Raw genomic sequence first — 19,113 nt, 5'->3', positions numbered from 1 at the left:
GTGCCTGGTTTGGGCTGCTGTTGACTTTTGACTTTGGCCTTCTTATTTTGTGTTTGTTTCTGTACATAACGAGACAAAACCACATTAGGCAAGATGGTTTATTATCCTACGCTGGCTGCGGTCGGGAATGTGAAAGTTCTTTTTGTCTAATTTGGACGGCCGGGTTCCAACGGAATCGCGTAAGCCGTCCGATCAGATAAGAACGGATGGATTTGTCGATTGATTAAATCGGTGGTCACTGCATACGCAACTTTGAAACTTACCAATTGACGAGGAAGGCTTATCGAGTAAAATTGGAGAGAAATTTATCAATCACAATGCCCGACATGCTTGACTTGTATAAATTGTTTAAGGTTTGAAATTTTTCTTTGTAAGATTCAAACTTTAAAGTTAAAATGCGTGGGAGATAAACTAATATCGAAATTCATGAATTTGTCCTTGATGGATTATTTGTAAAATAGTTGGATACTTTTTTTCTTTTTTCCAATTCGGATAGATAGCTTTTCAAATCGAAAAAGTAAATTATGTCGCACATCGATATTTGATATTTTCTTCCAAATTTCGTTTTAGCACCTTTCTTTCGACGAGACGTCGGTTAACCACCGGTTCGACCGTTCATAAGTTGCTTCCCTGTTTTTTTTTTTTTCCTTATCGGACGGCTTACGTTGCACCGTCAAGATCCGGCGTTCCAGATTTTACACAAGAAAGAAGCTTCTGTTTTTTTTTTTGGGGGGGGTCGAAACGAAGCTTCTGTATTCACACGTACGAAAAGCACGGAACGCAGACTAACAATGGCGAAGTCAATGGTCAACCGAAGCCCAAACCCAGGCCCACCCAACCGTCCATGGAAGAAGAAGAAGATTCCTTTCGTTTTCCCTCCTCTTTTCCTACCTTTTTCATTCGCACCGAAGAGAAAAAGCGTCCAGAATTCCTTACTTTGCTTCGATCCCTCCCAGTCTCAATCATTGAATCCTCGTTCCTTTCCTCAAATTTTAAATACGAGCAGTAAACGCTCTCCTTCTTCCGACAACTTTCGCTTCACTCGTCTCCTCCTCCTCCTCCTCCTCGCTTCCTCTTCCGAATCCCACGTCGCTTCTATCTTCCCCGTTGACTCCCCGGCGACCGGGGGACAGAGAGACCGGAATCGGCGCAGCAATGGCGGCGACCAGCGATTTGGCGGACAGGGCGGGGGCGGCCTTCCTGGACGACGACTTCGAGTCGGCTGTTGACTTCTACTCCAAGGCCGTTGACCCGGGCCCCGGGAGCGCCGATCTGTACGCCGACCGCGCTCAGGCCCACATCAAGCTCCGCAACTTCACAGGTGGGGTTTGATCCTTTCGGTTCTGGCTTTGTCGAATCTTGAACCGGGTGCTGTGCGTGGTAGGGGAAGGGACGCTCGCGCGCCGACGCGTGACGTCGCTTGTGTGCGTGATCTTGGCGAGGGTCTCTCGTTGAATGGTTTTGTTCGCCTATCCGTTCGTGGTGCGCGCTTTTCGTGATTATGGCGTGGAATTGAATTGTGTGTTTTTTTGCCGGGAAAAGCAGTTTGACCTTTCCCTGCTTTTATTGCCGCTTCTCTTTTTTCACGTTTATCGTTAATCCATTCGTTAAACCCAGAAAAGGTGAAAAAAGGTATTGGGTCCGCTTTGTGGAGGCAATCTTTACCAGCATTGCTGTCCAGTTTGAATAATCTCAATGCTGCTGCTTTGTGACTTTGGAACCAAGAAAATCTTTTTACCTTTGGTGGGAACACTACGAACCGTCTTTGGATCTTTTTATCACCGTTCTTGAACGGAAGTGTTTTCTGTTTTCTTGATGGAGCTGTTCTTGGGCAATGCCCTGGGTGACGTGTTTCTGATTATCGTTTATGCTATTTTCGTTTGATCAGAGGCCATTTCAGATGCAAATAAGGCAATCGAATTGGACCCTTCATTGGCCAAGGCATACCTGCGAAAAGGGTGAGTAAGCTTCGCCTGGCTGGGCTTGAATTCTGTCTCTCTTACTCGAGTTTATTTAGTCAGAAAGTTTTATGCTTTCTTTTTCTCCTTTCTGAAGTTCGTGGAGTTGATTATTTGATGATGCGCTTTAGGTGGTCTGCTTGTTTTTATGTAGCTTTAACGATGGCTAGTATCTTTTGTCTGATAAAACTTATTTCAATCGCAGTGTTGTTATTGATCCACTATTTATTGCACAGAATGTGATAGCTAGTTTGCATCCGCTGATCTAGGATTTACTTCTAGCGCTAGATATTGCTTTGGAGGCACTCAATGAACAGTTCTGAGTGCATATATGCAGATTATTTAGATGTGGTACTTCCATGGAGTATTAACCTTAGTCCCTTACATGTTTTATTTTTTCTTTTTGCTTTCCAGTTCTGCCTGTATGAACCTTGAAGAATATCATACTGCCAAGGCAGCTCTTGAAATGGGTGCTTCTTTGTCGCAAGATGCTTTGAGATTCACCAACCTAATTGAAGAATGTGAGAAGCGCATTGCAGGTTTGCACTCACGACAACCTCTAGTAATCAATATAAGGTCTCTCTGATTGAGTGACTGATCGGAACTTGTTTATACTTGTGGTCATCGTGCTTGCATGCTGGTTTTTGCCTACTCTGGTGCAGCTTGTTGGTCGTCTTAATATGGCTTTCAGAAAAAGGAAAAAAAAACTGATTTTGATCTTCTGTGTGTTCCATGTTTCGTTTATGAGGTTCTTGCTTTTATCTAATCATGAAGAAAGCACATTGACCACATGATGGCAGAAATCTTTGCTGAATCATTGGAGACTTGGGTTCCTTTTGTTTTGCAGTAAATGAATGATTTGGAAAACATTTTCCTAAAAACGTTCACTTATGTCGCTTACAGAAACGATGAACGAAATAAATTTTTATCATCCACAAAAATATTTAGTCATGAATTGTTGTCGTTAATGAAAAAAATTTCCATTGGCTAATTATTTTAAGTGATACAAGCGGTTGTTTTTAGGAAAATATTTTTCAAATTATTCATTTTCCGCAAAACAAATGGAGCCTTGAACTATGGAATTGTACCTGAGATAGTTTTAACTGTATTTCTGAAAATCGAAACTTTTATAGGTTTGAGAATTTTTTTTATCTTGGGGAGAGTAGAAGTGGTGAGTAATGCATGGTCTGGCTCTCTATCATCTCTTTTAGGACCAAATCAGCTATACCTTCCTATCTCTTTAATTTAAGTCTTGACTCCAGCATAATGACATGGAAATCATAGCACCTTCTTACATGGCTCTAACCTTCTTATGAGACTGCTCAGAATGTTGTGTGCCCCTGTTATATGGAACAGATTTTGGTGAGAATTACCTTTTTGGAACTTCAGAGAGTTCATAAAGATGTGTACTGTTGTACACATAAACAGACTGTGTCATGGTGACATCTATGTCAATTTTTTTCGAGGTCTCACAATAGTCTTGACTGATGAAAGTTGAAGAAGAAGAGCATAAAATGTTAATTGAAACAACGTACTATCGGCTGTTAACCAGGTCAACAGAAGAATCGGCAATGATATGAGATGGCTTTTTTTCTTCATTATGTGCATGACTTGTTAACATTTTGCACATATTAATTAGTTAATTTTGTTGCCTTTATAGTCTTAGAATCAGAATCAGGCTGTTGCCCCTGGTTTAGCATCATTCTTAGATTTTGTGATTTTTTTTTCCTGTGTTGCATGTTGCATTGACTTTCATGCTGCCTTTAATGTCTGTCTCGCCATTGTTTGTACATTTTAATATTTATTGTCGAAGAGGTGTCATAGATGCTAGCTAACTTACTAGGTGAATTCCATTTATATTCTTGAATGTTGATTTGTGGTGCTTCCACAGAGGATGTAACTGATCAGAAGGCACATATTTGTGCCCTTCCTTCCTCTGCCACTGCCCTGCCATCTGATCAAAATGCTGACGCAGATGAAGAAATTCAGAAAGGGCATGGAATGGTACAGCAGATTAATGCAATCGAACCAGTCAAGCCCAAATTCAGGTTCTTGCAATATTACCTATGCTGTCTACATAAAACCTGGCTTGGCACCCTGATTCTTAAGTGGCCACATGGCCAATTGTGAAGTTTTTCTTTGTCAGTTGAAAGTGAAGATACTTTCCTTGTTTTGGTCATTGATGTTCAAAGCTTGCATGTGAACATAAGGAAGAATCAAGTTAGTTGCTTTGACCTTACTACATGAACGTTGACAATAATGAATTCAAGATGATGATCAGCTATCTTCCAAACTTGGATAACTAGTAAAGTTAGAGTAGAAATTGGAGTTGTCTGAAGCTTTTCTCCTTGCAAATGCAGTCTTCTTGTTGCTGTCTGTAAGAACTTGTTCCTCCTCATCATGTAGCAATTTACATGATACAAGGAAGGTTGTCAATATGTAGAGTAGCTTTTCATAGTTCACTTTCCAGAAGTACTTTTCCAGTCGCATGACCGGACAATTCATTGTTCAACAGACATGAATTTTATCAGCAACCAGATGAAGTTGTTGTGACAATATTTGCGAAGGGTGTTGCACCAGAGGATGTCCTTGTTGAGTTTGGTGGACAAATTGTATGTTTCCATCTCTCAAAGAATTTCTTTTATTGGATGTAGAATGTGTTTTTCATTTTACCCTTATATAGATGACATGAGCGAGTATATTTATCTTGCAGCTAAGTGTGAGAATCAATGTGTCCAGTGACGCTTATAACTTTCAAACTAGATTGTTTGGCAAGGTAATTTGAAGAGGTTCTTTTGGTTTCTAATTGGATGCAGCTCATTTTCTCGTTTTGCATATGATTTAACCGTGCAACAATGATTCGGTTTAGGCTTCTCTGATGATAGCGCTTGTTATAGCTCTTGCTTTTGGTTTGATTGGTTAAGTGCCTGTTTGAAATACTTTTGCAAGTGCATATTTTGATCTTTCGTTTAAGGATATCCTCAGGAATATTTGCATCAGATTTTCTCTTCTGAGCACAACTCCACTTTGTTCAGTCAGAATATGGAAATGTATTTTATTTTCATTTTTTACTGGTCTTTCTAGTGTGAAAAAGAAAGCTTTGGCTTGCCTACATTTTGCTCCTACTTTGCTGTAACTAATGTTTGATGCTTTATCTGATTCAAATCAGGTAATACCTGAAAAGTGTAGATACCAAATATTATCAACTAAAATTGAGATTCGTCTTGCAAAAGCTGAAGCAATCCAGTGGAGGTCTCTTGAATATAGCAAAGAAGCTACAGTTCCCCAGAAAGTCAATGTGCCATCAGGTAGTTGCCTTTCTTAATTTATTAGATGACCCAAAATTTAACTGGTGTCCCATGTTTCTGTAGAATGAGAAAAACCATCTACTTCTCTGGATAGTTAATCAGCTATTTTCCATTTTTTTGCAGTTGGACCAAACAGGCCCGCATACCCGTCTTCGAAAAATAGAGCTGTGGACTGGGACAAGTTGGAAGCCCAAGTCAAGCTGGAGGTACCGGACATTACTAATGATTTCTTAATCTCCATGACAGTTTTATTCTTCGTTTGCTTCATCCAACGGCTAACTGCATAATTGCATAAATTTTAGGAAAAGGATGAGAAGCTTGACGGTGATGCAGCTTTGAACAAGCTTTTCCGAGATATATTCCTGAATGCAGATGAAGACGCGAGAAGAGCTATGACAAAATCATTTGTAAGAGCATTACTTCTCTGCTGCATCTCAGAAGTTCTACAAATTAGTACATTTTATTTCTATCTCACAATTGATTTGTCACCCTCCATTGTCTCTCTGTCGAGACATTTTAATAATATTTCTCAACCTCCATTTCTTTAGGAGCTTCTCCCTCTTATCCTGATCCAAAACTTTATCCTTTACTGAAACCTGCCATTTTTCTCATTCTCTCTTGTGCTTGCAATATTTCCAGAGACTCAAGATCTCCTATTTACTTTCTCTGCACGTTAGATCCTCGATTATGCTCATCTTACTAGATGCGTTTTCCTTAATCTGCACTTTGAAACGGGGTTGGTTAAGTAGATTATAAGTTCGTCAGACTTCTTATCATCGAGCTCCGTAATATTCAACCGTGTGTTATTAGGCGTTCCATGAAAGCAGATCATAAGTTCGTCGGACTTTCTCATCGTCAAGCTCCATAGTATTCAATCCTGTGTTATTAGGTGTTCCATGAAAATGCCAATGTTTTTGCTTAATTTCGACCCATTATGTAGGTCGAGTCTAACGGGACAGTCCTCTCTACAAACTGGAAGGAAGTGGCTGAGAAGAAGGTAGAAGGTAGCCCTCCCGATGGTATGGAGCTGAGGAAATGGGAATACTAACTCGGCTGTGGTGGATCAACTGCATCTTGCTGCAACTTCATGCTCGATGATTTTGCTTTACAGGAACATCTTCCACTTTCAACATTGTCACATCATGACTATTGATGGCGAATACCCTCTCTTTCCGACTGTGTTAATTCTTTGCCGTGTCCTCTTGTTTGGATTTTGTTTGTTGTTTTTGGTAGTGAGTCTGTATTTTTTGCGTGAACGCCGTACGAACATTTGGAGTGTCTATTCTTTTTGCCCGTTGTCCTCAATGAATTGTATATAAATCAGTTTGCTTTTCATGTCACCGCGATGAAGTGGAGGCAGACTTTGTATTGTCCTGTTGTGAAATGCGATGGACAGTCTTTCTGTTTTCATAACTAAGTCATCAAGGAGAGGGAAGCAGCGAAATAGTCCGCCGTGCACCCCAGCCAGCATGAACACAGCGGCTGTTGCCTCGGCGGCTTCTTCCCACCTATATGCAGCTGAAAATGGAGATAAGTATCGGTGGTTACTGTTGGAGAAATAATTCCTTGCCAGGAGACAAATCTTACTTTGCGTTTTTGCTTGAACAAGAAAACCATCATGGAAGAGAGGATCGCCAATGTCTTGCAGCTTGTCATCGAACCATATCGAGGAAAGGATAGCGTATATCAATGGACATGTCAAAATGAGAAGCACTCTCTTCCTTAAAAGAACATTCTCGAATCTAACTTGGGCTCCTCTATAGCCGGTCGAATGAAAAATGTTCTCGAGTTAATTGAGGAAGCTGATTGTTGTCGCTAATGTGCTGCGACGTGAAGAAAGTGGCCCCTCCAAGACGTGTTTTTATCGAGTCTTGTTCCGATGACCCAGTGAATTGCCCAGGTAAAACGCCCAGCAGAAGCTTCCTCCTATTATTACTTCGTGAAACTGGTCAAAGAAAGGCCACGTTGTCTTGTCCACACCTCCAATTAAGTTGCCTCTGTATATTCGTGCGTGCGTCTGTTCATTTACGCTCGACGTATTCTTCTTCAGCCCTCTCCTTGTTTCTCACATTAAATTCACGTTCAAGTTGCACCAATGAACGGAAGCCGAAACAACACGAAATGCCTCGCCAACGTCGCGGCCTTTGTGATCTTCCAGGCTGCTGTCGTCTTGATCTTCGCCTTCACCGTGATGCGTGTGCGCAGCCCCAAAGTAGGCCTTGGTGCGGTGACGGTCGACAGCTTCAGCGCCGGCGACGAAACGTCTTCTCCTTCCTTCAACATGAGGATCACCGCGCAAGTCACCGTGAAGAACACCAACTTCGGCCACTTCAGGTACGGGAACGGCACGATGAGCCTTGCGTACAACGGCATGGTGGTCGGGGATGCCGCTATCGTGAAGGGCACCCGTGCCAAGGCCAGGGAAACCACAAAGTTCAACGTGACAGTCGACGTGACCTCGGGCCGGCTTGCAAGCACGGCAAGCCTTGGGGCGGACGTGAACTCGGGGGTGTCGATGCTGAGCGGCGACGGGAAGGTGAGGGGCAAAGTCGAGTTGCTGAAGATGATGAAGAGGAGGAAGAGCGGCGTGATGGATTGCACGTTGAACGTGAATTTAGCCACCCGTGCCGTGATTACTAAGTGCAAGTGATGATACGGCGTTCCTAGACAACATTGGACCTCGTGTATTGTTCTTGACTCATTCATTGGTTGTGTTGCTGATTCTCTGTAGTGACATAAGAGTTTTGCCTTTTTTAGGACGTTTTGCTGATGATTTTTCTTATGTTTCGTCTCATACTAGATTCGTTACTGCCGGGAAAATACAAAGACCCTCCTCACATTTTGTAGTTTTTACCACTTTGCATCGTTGCTTTTAACCTGGATCAAGGACAGTACCAAGTTGACTTCGTCTGAAACCAACCTTCGAAATGTCTCACAAGACAGACATGGCACAGAGAAAAGAACAGGCGAGCAAGAGACGCACGGAGGAGACGGGGAGGAGGCAACCTACGAAGATAGCGGTGGAGGTCGGCTTGGCAGTGGGCAGTGGCGTTGGCTACTGCAGCTGCTTTGGGGAGTTGGTGTAGGGTTTTTAGGTACAAAGATGTATATAGGAAAGTGGTAGGAAGATTTTGGGAAAGGCAGTGGCGATACGATGAGTAAATGTATGCTGTGAGTTGTGATGTAAAGCGAGGATGCTTTGAAAGTTGAGGACGCAAACTGGCACTGAAGGTAAGGGCGGTCTATTTTCGGTATTGTCCAATAATAGATCACAAGTCTCAGACAAGTTCATAAAGATTAAAAGTTAGGGTGAGTTTGTTTCGGGAAGAGCGTTTTTCCGAAATTAGTTTTCCGGACTGGTTAGCAGAAAATGATTTAGTCGATGGAAAGCATTTTCCGGTCAACGGAAAATTCTTGTATAAAATTAGGAAAATAATTTTTTTTAAAGAGGTGAAAACACTTTTTAGATTAGTTCCTCTCAATTTTTTTTTAATAATAGACCTTTTGATTTGTTAATACTTTAATATTTTCTTTTATTTTTTATTTCTTTTTTCTTTCTCTTCTTCCTCTACTATGATAGCCATGGGCGAGCTAGTGCTTGCCGATAGAAGCTGAGGCCGAGCTCGTCAAATTTGGCTAGCCTCGAGCTCATCTTCGATCGACAAGCTTGAGCTAGCCCGTGGCTGCGGCCTGCCGTCACAAAGGAGGAAGAAGAAAAAAAGAAAAAAAAGAAAGAATAAATAATTTAAAAATACGAATTTTACTTTTTTGCTGGAGATAGAGTCATGAGATTGAATGTTATTCCAAATGAGAACCAAACACAAGAAAACGTATTTGGTCACATATCACAAAACAAAAGAAAACAACTGTTTTCCTAGAAAAGATATCATTTTTCTTTTTCATGGAGTTTTCCATGAAATATACGCACTTTAGGGTCTGCATGATAACGTTTCCGTTCCTGGGAACATATTTGGAATAGAAATATTTTTTTGTATTTCCGTTACCGGCTACTATTTTCGGGAACAGAAACGCGTTTGGCAAGTACAAAAAAAATATTTTTTTTCACCAAAAGGAAGGATCTACAATCGTCGGCGGGGGGCGGCGGCGGCGGCCGGCTATCGGCGCTCGTCGCTTCAACTCCTCGCCGATAATGGTGAGCGGTGGTGGCTTTCACAAACTCGCCCTCAAATTGTTTCTAAAAAGTGTTCCAAAACCCAGAAACAAGTTTTTTTTGTTTCTCATTTTTGCTCCAAAAGTATTTTTGTTTTTCAAAAGTGTTCTCGGAACAATTTTGGAACAATTTTTTACCATATGCGTTACCTTAGGGTCTGTATGATAACGTTTCTGTTCTTGAGAACATATTTGGAACAGAAACATTTTTTTGTGTTTCCGTTCCTGGCTACAATTTTCGAGAACAGAAACGCGTTCGGCAAGTACAAAAAAAATATTTTTTTCACCAAAAGGAAGGATCTACAATTGTGGCGAGGGGCGGCGGCGGCGGCGGCAGCGGGCAGCCGGCGATTGGAAGAGGGCGGTGGCCGGCGGTGGGCCGTGGGCGCCGGCCGCCGCTTCAACTCATCGCCGACGATGGTGAGCAGTGGTGGCTTGTACAAGCTCGCCCTCAAGTTGTTTCTAAAAAGTGTTCAAAAACCCGGAAACAAATTTTTTTTGTTTCTCATTTTTGTTCCAAAAGTATTTTTATTTCTTAAAAGTGTTTTCGGAACACTTTTGGAACAATTTTTTACCATACACGTTTCGGGAGTATTACTATACAGACCCTTAATGTGTGTGTGATCAGAAAATAAAAGCATTCGCATCCAAAGAAACACTATTGATGGAAAAGGGAGGCTTTAATTTGACTTATCAATTAGCAATAAAGAGAAATTTTGCACCATCCTCAAAGTCATAGCCAATGTGGGGAAAATCAACCAAAAAGTATTAAATCTATGTTACGGCGGCAAATTCAATCTTTAACATTTTGATCATACCAATTAATCATAAACCTATTAACGATTTGCCAATTTAGTTCGTCCGACCAATTTTGACATGAAATTGCTGACGTGGCGGTTTAGTCGGCACTAACCGTCTTTCGTGGCACAATTGGCGTTGACAAAGACATTTTTTATAATATTTATATTTTAGTTTTTTTAAATAGTTTTCTTTTTTTCTTCATTCCATTTTTCTTACCCTCGCGGAAAGAAAAGAAAAAACAAAACAAAAGAATTCAAAAAAGAAAAAGAAATAGTCAAAATTATCTACATCGTAGTCGCTAATATCATATAAAATGGCTGGTGCAATTGGTTGGTGCAAATGGCTGGTGCTAAGAGTACTAAATTGGCAAATCATAAAAATATTTAAGATTAAATTGGCATAATTAAAAACTTTATAATTAAATTGACCACTGTATAATATATTTGTGATTTTTTGGATAATATCCCCGCGTTCATGGCATCCCTAGTTTTTTCTAAAGTAAAGTTGGCATTTTGATTGTCATCTCAAGCTTCTACGAAGAACATTTGATTTCGTTGTTCCTCTTTTTCCCTCCTTAAAAGTACTATTCTCTTAGACACTTGGGGCCTGCATGTCAACAATTTTGATTCTTTGATTCTGTTCATTAGAATAAAAAAGATGAGAATCATATTTGTTAACATCAATAATTCTAATTCTAATTCTGATTTTGCTCTTGGGAACAGTTTTTGGAGTAATAACAAGAACCAAAAAAAAAAGTTGGTTCTGAAAAAAAGAATCACTTTTAAGAATTACAAAAAAAAATGAAATCTCATATCTCTCACTTGTCCCTTTTAGTTCTCTTATCACTTTTCTCTCAAACTTAAAACAAAACGAGATCTCATTTTCAAAGAAAAATATATAAGATAATATAAAAATAAAAAATAAAAAAAATTAGAAAAATTTCAAAAAATCCCTAAAAATGGAAGAAGCTTAGATTGGGCTAGTTTGACCCTATTTTCATAAATTTGGGCATAGATTTCTCAGATTTTGTTCCTTTTTAGGAAAATCATAACACTTTTGAAATTAAACCCAAGCCACGTTTCTTTAATCCCTTATGGCTTCATTGGGGTTTTATGATGCTATGATTTCTTGATAGCACACTTGATTTTTTATTGATTGCGCTTTGCCTATATTTAGGTACTTTAGACTTAGTCTAGTGTTAGAAAATTTGAAAAAAGAGAAAAACAACATGCGTGAACACTTAACATTGTCTTACCTCGTAAGTTTAACAATGAATTGAAAATTTGCATGAAATACGTCTAGAAAATACTTAAATTCAGTACCGAAAAGGCGTTGGTGGAAATACCAACGTCACTAGGTCTAATTTTTCTAATTGCGTAGAATTGAACGGTTTCTTCCGACCACTCGATAAGGTTTCTAGTCTACCTTCCTCAAAGACCGGCGACTCCATTTGTGATTTAGTATAGACTTGGGAGGACTTGAGCTAATCTGAAATCACACAATAACCCAACATGATATCTCTTTTTTTAAAATTAAAATGACTCATTATGATATGGCGATTAGATGGAATAGCACGAAAAAATTAACTTATATGCAATATGCAATATGTTATATAAGAGAATCAATATAAATCAATCTTCAATTAATTCGAAATATGATGAAATTTCACAAAGTAACTCGTAATTATTTGACTTAAATGATAAAAATTAAGAAGATAAATTATTCATGGAAATAAAACTTTTGTGTAGTTACCAAACGCATTTATGTTCCAGGAACAAAAGTTTTATGCTGTTACTATACATGTTTTAATTCTCTAAAACTCATTTAGGAAACAGAATTAGAAAAAATCTAACTCTAATTACAATTACTTTTTCGGATAAAAAATAGTTGCCATGCATGCCTGTGAGAACATTGTCCAACCAGTACAAGCTCAGATCCACGTTATGTTCTTTACTGCATCTTTCTGCACGGTACACGCCCTCAATTTTTTCAAGATCTCTCCTGGAAATCTCGCGTTGCAAACGGAAAATATAGAAAGAAAAACGGAAGCTTCTAATGACCAGTTAGATCCCAAAGTCATCATGTTACGAGAAGCTTTCCCGGAAAGTCACCATGACTGTCTAGAAAAGTCAAAAGCTCCCACCTCACTCAACGCGTTTGGCATCTGAAGGAAAACGAAGACGGCACTAGATTCCCCATCTGTTTTTTCAAACACTCCGTACATAAAACCCCCACCACAAGTCCAATCACTCGTAAAAAAAAAGCAAAAATCATATCGAGAGAGAGAGAGAGAGAGAGAGTTAGCCCTAGTATGGAGAAGAACCAGCAAATGAATCCTCTTGCGCCATCAAGTGCCCAAAACCCTAGCAATGACCAAGAGTCCTTGAGAAATCACATGGAGCAAGAGAGGCGCCAGAAGAGGCTCAAGTTGGCAGCCTACATCGCCGCCTTCACCGTGTTCCAGGTCATCGTCATCCTCGTCTTCGTCCTCGTGATCATGAAGGTCCGCACCCCAAAGTTCCGCGTCGGGACGCCCCGCATCCAGGCCCTCACCACCTCCACCGCCGGGTCGGGCTCCCCGTCCTTCAACATGACCATCCTTGCGCCCATCAGGCTCAAGAACCCCAACTTCGGCCCTTACAAGTACGACTCCACCACCATCGTCTTCGCCTACGGCGATGCTACTGTGGGGCGGGTCGCGATCCCTAAGGACAAGGCCGACTTCAAGTCCACGAAGAAGATCGACGCCACGGTCACGTTGAGCTCCAGCTCGTTGTCCGGAACTTCGAATTCGAGCCTCGGGACCGAGCTGAGTTCTGGGGTCCTGACTCTGACGAGCTCAGCGAATCTGAACGGTAAGTTCCAGCTGATGCTCATCTTCAAGAAGAAGAAGTCCACGAGCATGGATTGCACCATGAAGATCGACGTCTCTGCACAAACCGTTCAATCGGTGACTTGTAAATGATCATCTGTACACCCTAAAATTTCTTTCTTTCTTTCTTTCTTTCTTTCTGTCTTTCTTTTTAGCATTTCTTTATAGGATTTCATGTTTTATTTGAATGATCATATGTTTATACGATCTCCATGTAATAAATCCCACGTGTCGGTATCCTGATTTTCTATCTGGATTGGTTTCTCTTCAACTTCAGTCGATGCACCTTCGTCGCCAATTCTTTTTCATATCCTCTTTCTTTCCCATGAAGTTCATCATAATTGATGGCGATTGTTCTTCCCAATCCCATGACGTTAGAGAATTCTAATGAAGGAATGAAAAAGTCTTTGAATCGTTAAAAGTCGTAATATTGCAGCATTTTTTTCGCCTCTATACTAGCAAGTTATTCCACGAGTGCATATTCGAGATGGTCGTCATAATGTGAAACGTTGATATATGCTTTCCTTGCGGGACAAACCATTGGCGAAACATATTCTACAAAGTTAAGGGAGCACAATGGTCAAAGAATCATCACTTTAAAATCATGAATCCCTTTGAAAAATTGATTCTTGCACTGAATTCTACGCGATGGGTCCACCATAACGGCGATTTGCTTGAAAACGAAAAAAACCAAAAACAAAAACAAAGTGTGTCTTAGCATTATTCAGCAAGAGTTATCCAATTGGTGGAGAATGAGGGATGAGATTCTAGATGTGCTTAGCCATTTCATGGTAGGTCCAATTTGTCGTGATATTTCCTGGGTTGAACTATCAAAAGAAAAACTAATGGATTACTAAGCCCAAAAACTTAAGGCGGGTCAATTAAACATACAAATCAATATTAGAAGTCACTACTAATCTATTACGAGTCGATTGAAAATCCAAGTAAGTGTGAGAGAACGTTTTACTTTTGCTAACCAGAGCTATCATGGACATAGAGACTTGGTCACGCTACATAAATCTAATGCCATTTCGGTACATTTTCTTTTTATTTTAAAAAATAGTTAACAGTTAGTCTTGATCAATTTTAAGCACGATCCACTAACATGCCATGGATGATCATGTGAATGTGCAATCAGATAATAAGCAATAAATAAACCAATTGCTAGAAATAGGGTTTCCAATTGCAAGCAATTGGAAACCCTAGCTTTGTTGGAGGCATTGAAGTGGTTGGGGGAACGAACGGAAGTCTCTTGTACTTTGGAGTAAGATAACTTAACCTTGATAAGCTCCCTTACAGATCAAGTCAAGCCACCGTGAGAAGTGAGTGCTCTTATAACTGAGTGTAAGGCTTTAATGGGCTCATTTAAAGACATCAGAGTAATACATTGCGCTAGGGAGGCCAATCGTGTAGCAGATTGGGTTGCTAAGGCCTAACGCTTGAAGATTTTACCTTGTAATTGGCTCTCCAAGTCTCCTCAAACCTTATGGACCTTATATGTTGAGAGACCCATCTATCTTGTCGTTCAAGTTATATTTGAATTAATGAAAACTATTTTTTTCGATAAAAAAAGAAAAGAAATAGGGCTAACTTCAATGCAAAGCAAAGCATAACTTCATTATGAGAATTTCTCAATATCTGCAAGATCTTACTGGAAAAAAAAAATGCTTGCCCTATACATAACTTCTAAATGCAGTGAGGATTGTCTCTTTTTTGGATTTTTCTAGTTTGAATTTAAAACTATATGCAATGCATGAGATGCAATTTTATTTTGTCTATGTGATGCTAATCCAACTATTGACATATGACATGGATTATCTAGATACAATCTTTATGGAACTCAATTCTAATATGACACGCAATCTAATTTACATGAGCCTGAACATGCAATAAATAAATGACATTGATATGATGACATGGCAATGATGACGCGGCAACGGTGACAGGGCAACGATGACTAGCAAAGATAACATGGTAACGATGGCTTGGCAACGATGACTAGCAAAGATAACATGGTAACGATGGCTTGGCAACGATGACATGGCAATGACGCAACTAATTCTTTGTGATTTATGCATGTTGTATTTTGTGATTTCAACTAGGAAATATTTTATCGTATTGTAAATTAGGTAATTTCCTAATTAATTACATGGTTCCTAGATATGCAGTTTTCAATTAGAAATTGCATAGGGATTCAATCTATCCTGAATATAATGCAATTTTTTTTATAACTTATGAAAAGAATGTTTCCCAAATTGATGATGTGCAAAATATAAACCCACATAATTAGATGTACACCACATCTAAAATAGGAAATCAAGGTAATCGGAGTTCTGATCTCATATTTTAAAGATCGAAACCCTAACTACCATTAATATGCACGACTTGAAAATAATATGAAATTTTCTATCTGGGCAATGCCTATAATCTCACACAAAATCAATGTAGAATTAAATAATCCAAATTAGATAATCGAATATTGGGATTGGATTTAGTTTAAGAAAATACTTAAATTGGGACCTTGATTCTAAAATGAGATCAGCGACTAGGGGAATTTACGGTGGCTGGTACGGGGAGTTGGTGGGGGCACCGCGGCAGTGACTGGAAGAACGCCGGAGTTGTTGTGAATCACGATGAAGGATTGGGCTCGGTAATAGTTGGCAGCTCTTGGTCGAATCTCTGGGTCGTTGAATCTTTGATGCTCGATTACTTTGGTGGGATTGCAGAACAAGGTCTTGTAGAAATCTCCTCAAAATTTAATTGCATTTCCACCTAGTATGAGCACATACTCACTGTTTTTACGAGAGAGCGCGTTCAACTCTCTTGTCTTATCGTACTCTCCAAAAAATTTAAGTACCATCCAACTATTAACGAATGTGCATTCGTACATTTTGTGAAACTGCGCACTGGAATTTTCCTATTGTCGAGGAAGAGAGCTTCGCCACTTTCATGAAAAAAATTTGAAACTTTCCTCCCCTTTCTTGATCGGCCAGGAGGGGGGTACTTTGCACGAAGAGGCTTCATGTCATGCATTATACCCACTTATTGAACCACTGGATGTTCAGGAAAAAAAAAAAGACACCACTGGATGTGTGACACTAGTCCAGAGAATAGTTGATAAAAGGGATAATGACAAACATAATCCGTGAATGTTGACCCAATATGCAATACAAGCCATAAATTTTAAACTTGTTCAATGTGGTCCCTGAATTTTAGCCTAATGTATAATGTCTTCTCTAAACTTTAAATATGTTCAATGTGATCCCCGAACTTTTAATACTTAATTGATAAAAGGGATAATGACAAAAATGATCCTTGAAGATGTTCAACGTTGTCCTTCCAAATGTCGCAATAATTTGGGCTTGGCCAACCTTGCCTGTGGGTGCAATGGCCTCACCTAGGGCCCAGTGATCCTCGCCAGGCACTGTAAAAAAAATAAAGAAAAAGAATTTGGTGAAAATATTTAGAAATTATTAAAACACTATTAATTATTATTCATGTCAACATCGATCATGCCACGTAAGACAGTTAGTGCCCACGTCAAAGATTTTTTTTGCCAAAATTGGTTAGGTAGACTCAATTGGCAAAATATGAAAAGATTTAGGACTCAATTGACGAAATTAAAAGGTTTAGAACTAAATTAGCAAAAGTGCAATAGGTTAGAAATTTTTGGACAATTTTTCCTCAAATAATATTAATAGTAAAAATCCTCAACTATTATTTGCATTTCTTTCTACACAAAAGGAAGATCATTAACTTTGTTTCCTCCTATTCACAAATTTTCTCTTCCGTGATACTATTGAGATGCACCTGTTAATTATGTCAGAAAAGTCTCACATCAAAAAATTAGTGTGGTGTGAAGTATTTAATATATCTTAATAGACTCATAACTCATTGGCTTAAGGAGATTGTGTGAAAATGTGCCAAAATGAATATTTTGACAAACTTGGACTTTGGCTCTCTTTTGGAGATCTCCACAAGTGAATGCATTGAGTTTCAGCTTCGTGTTGCAAACAAATGGTGTCAAAGCTAATAATTAATTAATAGAGCCCACTCCCACCTTTCGTAGTCATTTTTAACCTTGTTGATTCAGTGTGGAGAAAGAGATCAAGAATGGAGGTGGGCATTGTGAAAACTTAAGTTTTTAAATGAACGTGGGTTCAATCGGATGTGTTGATAGGCTCGGACTTGGGCTCTCTCTTGGCGCCTAGACAAAGATATCAAACTTCTGTTGCGCGCTTCCGACACATACGACCGAGAAATCAAAGTCCGATGTGTTCGATGTGTTCCCTTGTTCTTTTCCTGCGTGACATCATCAACATAATTCGAGATAATAATCTTTCTGGATCAAGATTTATTGATCCTTCAAGAGGTTTTAAGTATGTCAGAAGTGTAAAAAAAAAAAAAATTTCGTCGGGCCATGGGGACTTCCGCTGAAGCTAAGCTGAGAATCAGAATACATGATATGTCAGCACGCGTTGCATTTTATTTACGTTTAGTCAATTATTTAGCTATCCCCCACTTGCATTTTCTACAATTTAATTTTATTGCAGCTCGTGCAGGATATACATCTAATAGTATGTAGCAACATAGCAATTATTTAGACATAACCGCATGTTTAGAACACGCTCATTCTCATCCAAAGGTTACGCCCTCGATTAATTTAATCGACCGGTTACGATTAGTATCTTCTGAGACCTCTTCAACCGAAAGACTAGCTAGAAGCAAAGACGGGATCACGGCCTTGATCAGACAAAAATCATCGAGGAAGAGACCATTTCACGCGATTCTTCCATAAATATTAAACGCATCGAAAAGCACAATTCTCAACGCAAAAAAAAAAAAAGAGAGAGAGAGAGAGAGAGAGAGAGAGAGAGAGAGAGAGAAAAGAAATCTTTGCATTTTGACTTTTGGATGTCTTTTTTTAAGACAAAATCAATATACCCAACACCCAGAGCAATGTTATGAATGCATTGAAGTTGGGCATGAGGACAATAGATCAACCGAAGTGGGAACCGTCTGAACGGACCTAACCGGTCTGTTTAGTCCAATACCTGGGGGCTCCCATATGATTTCGGTTCCACGAATTTAGAGTCGTATGCGGTCCGTCCGGTTCTGTCTTCAGGGGCGAACTGGACCGCCGGAACTAATCGGATAATATTTTTTTTTTAAAAATTCTTAAATGTAAACTTAAATCTAAATCTAATATGCTTGAGATATTTAGCATGACTTCCAAATTTAGTGACAACGGGATATCTTTAAGGAGAAGTGGTGCGTTGAATATGTCGTTAAGAAGAAAAACTTAACAACAAATAATAAAACAAAAAATGCGACAAGTTCAATAATTGGACAGCCAAGAAATCGAACCGAATCAGAAACCAATCACCATTGAAGTTATCCAAGTCGAGGCCACGTTCATGTTCCATCACGTGAGGGTCATCTAACGGTGTACGTGAGCCCGGCTCACGTGAACCAGGTACAGCACAGAACCATTTTTTTTTTTATTTTTCCAAGGGCGTGGTCGTTTGTTGACCGGGTGGGCCTTCCACGTCGGATGCTACGCCTCCTTTCCGCCATCCGCGTTTCATTTTCAACGAAACCGAAAAGGATTTAAAGAAACGGAAAAATCATGATTACCTTTTTATAATCCAATGGCAAAGGGCCAATTTCTCAGAGTCTCCCCTTCATTTTTTTTTTTTTTATAACTTCATTTCGTCGGCGGCGGCGGCGTTTCAAAGAGCAACAGCGACGGAGCACAGACCCGCTCAACTCACCTTCACACGGTCGTTGAAAGTTGCAGAAAGCTGAAACACGATTTGTCACCTTTCTCCCTCTCTTGCTCTATATATACATAAATGCATTCATAACGTACAATCCGATTCTGCCATCGATCATCCACACGTCCACCGACACACACACACAAAAAAAAAAACACTCGAAACGACGCCCGAACCCATCAACCTCCGTGAGGGACTGACCCCGTGACCCGAGTTCTTGCTTCGCG

The 19,113-nt window shown here is 39.7% G+C and overlaps 3 protein-coding genes across 6 annotated transcripts; all 3 read left to right on the top strand.

Annotated features, from left to right (window-relative positions):
• Positions 1 to 776: 776 nt before the first annotated feature.
• LOC115740778 (protein SGT1 homolog) lies at positions 777 to 6,679 on the top strand. Of its 4 annotated transcripts, none has more exons than XM_048285258.1 (11): positions 777 to 1,321; positions 1,889 to 1,958; positions 2,373 to 2,497; positions 3,841 to 3,927; positions 3,976 to 4,006; positions 4,474 to 4,570; positions 4,672 to 4,734; positions 5,128 to 5,266; positions 5,390 to 5,472; positions 5,569 to 5,673; positions 6,207 to 6,679. In XM_048285258.1, the coding sequence occupies exons 1-11, from the start codon at positions 1,156 to 1,158 to the stop codon at positions 6,312 to 6,314; spliced, it is 1,074 nt and encodes a 357-aa protein (XP_048141215.1). In that variant the 5' UTR covers positions 777 to 1,155; the 3' UTR covers positions 6,315 to 6,679. The 4 variants fall into 4 exon arrangements, with proteins under 4 accessions (XP_048141215.1, XP_048141216.1, XP_030530226.1 ...); XM_048285259.1 differs by having other exon boundaries at positions 779 to 1,321; positions 3,850 to 3,927; XM_030674366.2 differs by having other exon boundaries at positions 779 to 1,321; positions 3,841 to 4,006.
• Positions 6,680 to 7,361: 682 nt separating this feature from the next.
• On the top strand, positions 7,362 to 7,916 carry LOC115740779 (late embryogenesis abundant protein At1g64065-like). The gene has a single exon (XM_030674368.2). The coding sequence runs from the start codon at positions 7,362 to 7,364 to the stop codon at positions 7,914 to 7,916; it is 555 nt and encodes a 184-aa protein (XP_030530228.1).
• A 4,632-nt stretch (positions 7,917 to 12,548) lies between these two features.
• Positions 12,549 to 13,202, top strand: LOC115740802 (late embryogenesis abundant protein At1g64065-like). Its single transcript, XM_030674396.1, has one exon. The coding sequence runs from the start codon at positions 12,549 to 12,551 to the stop codon at positions 13,200 to 13,202; it is 654 nt and encodes a 217-aa protein (XP_030530256.1).
• The last annotated feature ends 5,911 nt before the right edge of the window (positions 13,203 to 19,113 follow it).

The sequence above is a fragment of the Rhodamnia argentea genome, chromosome 9 (genome assembly GCF_020921035.1).
Source record: "Rhodamnia argentea isolate NSW1041297 chromosome 9, ASM2092103v1, whole genome shotgun sequence".
NCBI lineage: Eukaryota > Viridiplantae > Streptophyta > Magnoliopsida > Myrtales > Myrtaceae > Rhodamnia > Rhodamnia argentea.
Note: the sequence above shows the minus strand (reverse complement) of the source record. Positions and strands in the feature narration are given on the sequence as shown.

Excerpts from the sequence above, each read along its gene's own strand:
- LOC115740778 (XM_030674366.2), top strand. The coding sequence starts at position 1,156 with ATGGCGGCGACCAGCGATTTGGCGGACAGGGCGGGGGCGGCCTTCCTG. Across the intron at positions 2,498-3,840 it reads ATGTGAGAAGCGCATTGCAG|CTTCCACAGAGGATGTAACT; the intron begins GTTTGCACTCAC and ends TGATTTGTGGTG. Across the intron at positions 4,735-5,127 it reads AAACTAGATTGTTTGGCAAG|GTAATACCTGAAAAGTGTAG; the intron begins GTAATTTGAAGA and ends GATTCAAATCAG.
- LOC115740779 (XM_030674368.2), top strand. The coding sequence starts at position 7,362 with ATGAACGGAAGCCGAAACAACACGAAATGCCTCGCCAACGTCGCGGCC.
- LOC115740802 (XM_030674396.1), top strand. The coding sequence starts at position 12,549 with ATGGAGAAGAACCAGCAAATGAATCCTCTTGCGCCATCAAGTGCCCAA.